Below are 7,439 nucleotides of genomic sequence, written 5' to 3'. Positions count from 1 at the left end.
AGCAATCGATATGAAAAATGTGCAAAGTTTATATCAACTCGTTCTTTTAGAAATAAGTTTTCCAACGAATCATGATGTGATAGAGATGTATTTGATTTAAAATTTGTAAAGATTAAAATAAAAAATTAAAAATATATGAAGATTGTGTCAGAATTTGTGGAGGTTAAGATGAGAAATTAGAAATATACGAAGATTCCAATGATAATATAACAGCGAGGGAATAAATTTTTTTCTTAAAATTAACCCTATCTTAACAAAAAAGAACACTAAAATAAATAATCATTAAAAATGTTATCGTATTAAAAACATGAAGAACATTAAAATAAACTAGCGTAGTTTTTATTTTAGTGCTATGGAGCAAATTGAATAAAATGGCTTTATAGTATTAATAATAACATTTATATTCGGTTAAATATTATTTGTGTTATTTAAAAATAAAAATAAAATCATACCTAATGATGAAGAAGCAGTGTTTCCTTCCTCCTCGACGAGTAAATGGACTAAGAAATTCACGAGTAAACCTGCATTGCAATTTCAGCAGCATTTTTTTTCACAGATGAATTGGCAAAGAGGAAAACAGAATTCGATGGAAAGAGAAGCATACATTCCACACAGAACTAAATAAAAAAAAAAAAGAAGTAATCATACAAGGATAAGGAACAGAAAAATTGAAATCGTAGATCTTACAATCACCTGGCAACAGAGACATCATGTGGCTGTTAGCTTCAGAAACAGCATCAATGGTGGGTGCTAAGATACACCTTTGTTTCAATACTCACGGATTTCATTACAGATACCAGGGTACACAAAGTCAACCAAATTTTGCAAGTTTGAACATTCGTCTGCTAATAAAAACAACTCAGGAATTTCAAACATGGACTTAGCATCAATATTATCTCCTAAAGTCTAAAAGACCGTCACCAACATAAATCATGATGATTAACCGATTAACATAATTTAAAATTGATTTATACTAGTGCATCGACCCGTGAGTTGCACGGGCATGACAAAAAAAATAATAAAAGATATATTAGGTATATGTATAAAAAAGATAAGGTATAAAAATTATATTCAATCAGCTTAAATACATATATAGATTAAAATTTGACAAAAAAAAATATAAGTATACAATAGATCAATTTATTTATAAGATTCAGGATTTAATATAGCATCATGGAATAATTACTGTCATAATTCATAAGCATGCTAATTTATGTGAATGGAATTGAAGAAATAAAAATTAAACTCTACATGTTTATTGTAATTTTTTTTTTGCGGTCGGAATTCAACGTATAAGTTTAATAATAACATTTTAAGTCAACATAATGTCATTGTATATAACATTTAAAATCTTATATAATTTGAAAGTGTATTATAAATTGATAATTAATTTTAGAGGGACAATTATAAATAAAAAATAATGCAAGAAATAAATAAATTTAAAGATAAAATAATTATGATATACATATATCAATCATGAATGAATTGTAATATATTATCTTCAACCATTTTATTTTTAAGACTGTAAAACTAAAAAGCATACAAAAAAAATTAGTTGATACATATTGTAGCTAATGCACAATTTTTTCAGTGATAAGACATTTTTCACAAAGATCATAAACAACCCCAAAAATACAACTTGTACAATACATTATCACCACGATTTGACACCGTATGGATTCCAAAACTGTCATTAAAGATATGTTGACTTGTGTTCATCATCAATGAGTATAAACTTTTCAAATGATGCTCACTAATGAAAATATTTTGATAACTAAGGATTTGTCTTCGTGGTAGTAAAAAATTATAAACAAAATAAATATTGACAAAAATATTTATGGATAAAACAGATGACATCCACATATCTATATAGACTTAACCTGAAAAATAAAAAGTTTAAAAATTTTCATCATAACCTAATGAAACCCAAAATAAAATATCATCCATCATAACTCTTAAATTACCATAAAGACTATAAGAATAAAAAAGAGACAATATAGTCAATGCAATTACCACTCATCATTGAAGATATATTCAATCTTCTTACCTGAGCATCACTTCCGGGAACAGTTTTTCCTCAAACTCAATTATATCCATAGTTCAAATTTATCTAAAAACTCGGGTGCTAACCAATCTCAAATGTTTTAGCCAATAAATCGAATAATAATAAGAAGAAGAAAACCTGAATGTAATAATAATAAGAGGAAGAAGATTCTGCAATAACTTTCTGAAAAGAGCAAAATAAAAAAGTTAGAATCAACTTTGTCATTTATAGAAATTAATCCAGAAAATTGGCATCAATGGAATATCCCCTTTGATTTTTATTTTTTACAATAAGTAGTAATTTGTATAACATCATTCATGGATCAACAACTTTGTGGCTTCAAGCACCTTAGTTAGATGTTAATCTCGTTACAAATTGGTAAGGAAGAAGGTGGTTTTGGTGAGCCATGGAGCATTGAGGGCAGATGTAGAACGCAAAGTGATTGAAATTTGTAAACTTTATTTAGAGTTCGATAAAAATGTATCAACAACCACTTTTATATAAAGAGTATCAAGATTATAACATAAAGATAATGACCACAACAAATTTTAAAGAAAGGAAAAATCACAATTTGTTATACTCAAGAATTAAACAAAAAAAAATTATAAGCATCCAGAATCCAGAGCACTTGGATAAGTAAGAGTACCTATTCTTGCCCTTTTCTCTTTTCTCCGTGAGTGGCTCTCCCTTTAATCATGCCTCTATTCACACTCACAGTACTATCTACTTTCACCACAGCTTCAATTTCATACTCAATATATATTAAAAGAGAAATATTAAAACTTTTTTATTTGATCAACCGAGAGAAACAACATAATCACAAATTAAAAAAAAAATGAAAGCAATGGATGCATTAAGTAAACTACAACAAATTCAAACTAACTAATTCTCTTACAAAATATTTTGAAAGAATTAAATACCTATACATCATGAGAATGAGCACCTATTTCATGGTATTTAGAAATCAGAACGTAATAGGTAGCAGATAAAGAGAATGGGTCCTACTGAGAAGAATTCAAACCAACAATTAAAAAGGTAGAAGAATTCAAGCCTATTGAGACTTCACACCTGAAAAAGTTTTTTTTTTTGAAAAAAAAAAAACTACTCTTTAGAAAGTAAAGGATAAACTGTTCTCATTGTACATATTAAATATAATAGTATTGAACAGTGGATAAGATTGATATGATGAACATATGTGGCCAACAACTGCATTGCGCCTTTACATTTTCTTGAATCTTTTCCTCAAAAAACAATGAGCAAATATTTGTGGTTTATGATAAGCGTAGTTAAGAATTATATTAGATATGTAAACTTTGTGCTGGCTTACGTTTTTATTTCTCTTTCTTTTTCTTGCGCACACATAATTTGCGTGTTTAACTTGTACTAATAACTACATATCATAAGGCAACAAAATTAAAAAGCACCATTCTTTTATAGTTATAAAAAAATGACTTGACACATTCTATATGTGAAGAGCAGATAACTTTTAAATTGCATGAGTTTTGGTCAATAACAATGTAAAAATAAAATCAGAGTAATGTAGTTTTAAGAAAAGCACCAATAAAAGATAGTTTGATCAGATGTGGAGTATTTCACTATTTTGTAAACAACTACCAAATTATATAATACTAAAAATAAACGAATACTCATTAGTGGAAATAGTCTTGCAAGTATGCAAACTATGATGCACTTACATGTAAAGCCTTACAATAATTAGAAGTGCCTAAATCTGAACCATCTATTTTCAAGACTAACCACATCATATCAAGAGCAGTAGTTTTTCACAATCAGAACGGATAGGTTGAAACTTGAGTAGACAAACTTAACATGATATAAACCAAATTGAAGCTAGTTTTTATAAATATCCTTATCATGTTACTTTACAACACCAAATTAATAATTAATAGCTCACAACTAAAAACACTTACCAGTCCAGTGTCCAATAAATTTCAAATTACATCAAAACCTAAATAAAGAACCCTCTTAGAGAGGAAATGAAGTTTCTGAAATGAAATATCACTATTAAAATTCCAGTATGCTCAAGAATGAAGAACAATTAAAATTTAGATATAAGGTAACATCAAATTATGGCATATGAAAGAGATCTTAATTAAAGAAAATATGCTTAATGGAAATTGTGAAACCAAGTTTAACATGAAAATAAATAGAAAATTAGAGATATACAGGATCTAAGGTGATGAATTGAACATCAGGGGAACTATCATAGAGAATTTTAAAATTCATCTAAAAATGTTGGGGATTGGTTGTACGTGGTATATGTTTAGCTAAACTATGATACTTTATGCTGTGGAGTGAAAGATTGATAATGAATCTTTGATAGAAATAGAATATAACATATTTCATCTATAAAATTTACTTTCAGTGAAGTCTTTCTTCTTGATAAATTCATTTACAACTGGTCGAGACTATATAACTGAATTTTGTAGTGTGTAAAAACTTTCATGCACATCACCCTCCCTTATGTTAACTTTTCTCTCGATTGGATAAAACGAAAATGAAGGTTGGGGAAGCAATAAAACAGCAAAAATGAAAATTTTCTATATTTCTATATATATATATATATAGGGAGAGACTTGGTTATATTCCTTTTGACTTGTAATGATCAACAGCAGCAGGACTTGGTGATCACTATGAAGCTAAAACTATGTTGTGCTTTAGTCATTGGTTAATTATTTCTAAAGCTATGGATGCTAAATTGTGTTACAGTTGGAGAAAATGGTGCAAGGACCTCCAGAAGGACATAGAGCAAATGCTGACACCCTAGCTTTCCTATGTTGAAACCACTAATAACATTTGAGATCTATCCTTGTATGAGATCTATCCTTATATGAGAGCCATGCAACAAACATTATAAAGGAATCCAACAGCAATACAACAAATAGAACATTACCTGACGATGCCAAAGCACAAAGTAAAAAAGGTAGAGCGGGTGGTGTAGGATAAACCAGGCGTATAGTTGCTACTTGCTGTCAGTAGGTCAACTTAACTCCTTTCAATTTATTCTGATCAGATTCACCTTGAACAAAAACAACAGTAGATATAGTTTAGTTTCTATCATGTCAAATACTGCTAGTTGATTAAATCATAATGTATTTATGGTAAGAGAGAGAGAGAGAGAGAGAGAGAGAGAGAGAGAGAGAGAGAGAGATATTTTCAAGGTTTAAGAATTTAATCATTAATGCATGGTTATATTCCTTTTGACTTGTAATGATCAACAGCAACAGGACTTGGTGATCACTATGAGGCTAAAACTATGTTGTGCTTTAGTCATTGGTTAATTATTTTTAAACCTATGGATGCTAAATTGTGTACGGTTGAAGGAAACGGTGCAAGGACCTCCAGAAGGACATAGAACAAATGCTGACACCCTAGCAACTTCCTATGTTGAAACCGCTAATAACATTAGAGATCTATCCTTATATGGCATCTATCCTTATATGAGAGCCATGCAACAAACACTATAAAGGAATCCAACAACAATACAACAAATAGAACATTACCTAACGATGCCAAAGCACAAAGTAAAAAGGCAGAGCAGGTGGTGCAGGATGAACCAGGCGTATAGTTGCTACTTGCTGCCAGTAGGTAAACTTAACTCCTTTCAATTTATTCTGATCAGATTCACCTTGAACGAAAACAACAGTAGATATAGTTTAATTTCTATCATGTCAAACACTGCTAGTTGATTAAATCATAATGTATTTATGCTAAATTCTTCTCAGTCCAATTTTCAAAAAGTTTTTTCCACAGTAAAAGATTGTTTATGCAGGGAGAAGAAGGATATAATATATTAGCTACAATGCAATATTAATTCAAACCAAGATGCACGCAATATTAAGCACAGAAAGAAGAATAGAATCATGTAGCAGAGTTAACATAAACATGGAATTTACAAAGTTTCATTTGAAAGCAACAAAGCTGAAATGGGTAGTGAAAAAAAAAATTGACCCAATTTTAGAAGACAAAAGACCCAAAATTGAGAATCGAAACTCATTACCTTGAAGAGTGATGAATATAGTAGATATAGTTTAAGGAATTGAACAAAAAATTAACAGAAACACAATAGAGTGGATACAAACCTCCACAGTAGCTGTAGAAAGATCTTCTTTTACCTTAGTTGCTAAATTATTTTGAAATCACTTGCTCTTATTGGATGCAAAATTAAAGATAAGAAGGAAACAGGTTAAGACCTTTTGGTGAAGGGCAATTAGAATCCTGGCAACAATATAACGGTTCTGAATTTTCTGCATCAACGGTGGATTTTCGGCATCAACGGAGAAGGACGCCTCACAACAACACTACAGACATTTACAGCAGATCAAATAGTAAGGAACACACACAACTCATCATCGCAAACCATTACGAATCTGTCATTGGAAAAAGAAAAAAGAAATACCCCTAGGTGGGAGCGCGTCTCTTGAGAGTGATCTGGTGCTGCTACCTGTATTGAAGACACAATTTAAATAAACAAAAATAATATTAAAAAAAACAAAGAGAAGTATGAGCAGGGGTATTAAAATCTTATACTTTCATTTTCTCATAGAGCTTGTTGGGCAGTCTGTTGCAAAATGCCCATAAATGCCTATAGTTGTAGCAGCTTCTGCCGGCACAAACGCCCCGAACCTACCTCTGCATCTGCCTCCTCTCTGGTTGCAATCCTTGACCCATTCCAACACGGCTGTAGCATGCACGACAGTGGACCCATGCTGCCTTAGACTTCTCCACCACCATAGCCGCCATCGCCACCGCATCCATCTTCGTACCCCTACCACCACCGCTGCTGTCCCTTCCACCACCACGACCACCCCTGAAGGTTGGAGCCATCAGGTACAGTGATATCAACTGCTTTGAAACTCTATAATCTCCACCTTCAAGTTAGATTAGGAACAAAAAGAGCTGAAGAAGAGAAAGAGATCGAAAAATAGTATCAGAGAACGGAGAAACAAACTGAAGAGGAGGAGGAGGAACTAAAGATGATGATGAAGAAGAAGAAAAAAAATAGAAATTGAGAATGGAGGGAGAACGTAAATGATGGGAATGAATCTCTTTTTCAATTTTGATTTTGAATTCAAAATTTGAAATTTCATGCTCAATTGTTGTATTTGTGGCAAGTGACAACAATGACACGGGATGGGAAAGATGAGCTTGATGTAAGGAGGAAGGAAATAAGGAATTGTTGAGAATGAATCTGCAGCATGCCACGTTGGATTTCCACTACCGAATGAACCTTCTTTTAAAGGATAGTTATAGTTATAGGAGTTATAGGATGAATAATAAAAATATTTTTATGAACACTGATATTCAAAAATATAGAGAATATCATTTAAATTTAAATAAAGATGAAGAATTTAAAAATAACTATCTAATATTCTAA

General features: G+C 31.0%; 1 protein-coding gene across 8 annotated transcripts in view; it reads right to left on the bottom strand.

Moving 5' to 3' along the window:
- Positions 363-7,439, bottom strand: part of LOC107643001 — an 8,982-nt gene continuing 1,905 nt past the window's right edge. For 2 of the 8 annotated variants that reach the window (XR_002362416.1, XR_002362414.1), the window contains exons 5-11: positions 6,593-6,961; positions 6,256-6,506; positions 5,566-5,690; positions 2,691-2,782; positions 2,183-2,227; positions 694-845; positions 363-521 (exon numbers count right to left, since the gene is read on the bottom strand). Coding sequence is in view for 1 of the 8 variants with exons in the window: in XM_021123095.1 (XP_020978754.1) it covers positions 5,667-5,690; positions 6,145-6,195; positions 6,256-6,363; positions 6,462-6,506; positions 6,593-6,688; positions 6,740-6,889 (474 nt within the window). In the remaining 7 variants the exon portion in view is untranslated. Of the gene's footprint in view, positions 522-693; positions 846-1,597; positions 2,228-2,690; positions 2,796-5,565; positions 5,691-6,144; positions 6,196-6,255; positions 6,507-6,592; positions 6,962-7,439 lie in introns of those variants that run through there. The other 6 variants (XR_002362417.1, XR_002362420.1, XR_002362418.1 and 3 more) reach the window with 6 other exon arrangements.

The sequence above is a fragment of the Arachis ipaensis genome, chromosome B05 (genome assembly GCF_000816755.2).
Source record: "Arachis ipaensis cultivar K30076 chromosome B05, Araip1.1, whole genome shotgun sequence".
NCBI lineage: Eukaryota > Viridiplantae > Streptophyta > Magnoliopsida > Fabales > Fabaceae > Arachis > Arachis ipaensis.
The sequence above is the reverse complement of the archived record's forward strand: the minus strand, read 5'-3'. Positions and strand labels throughout refer to the sequence as shown.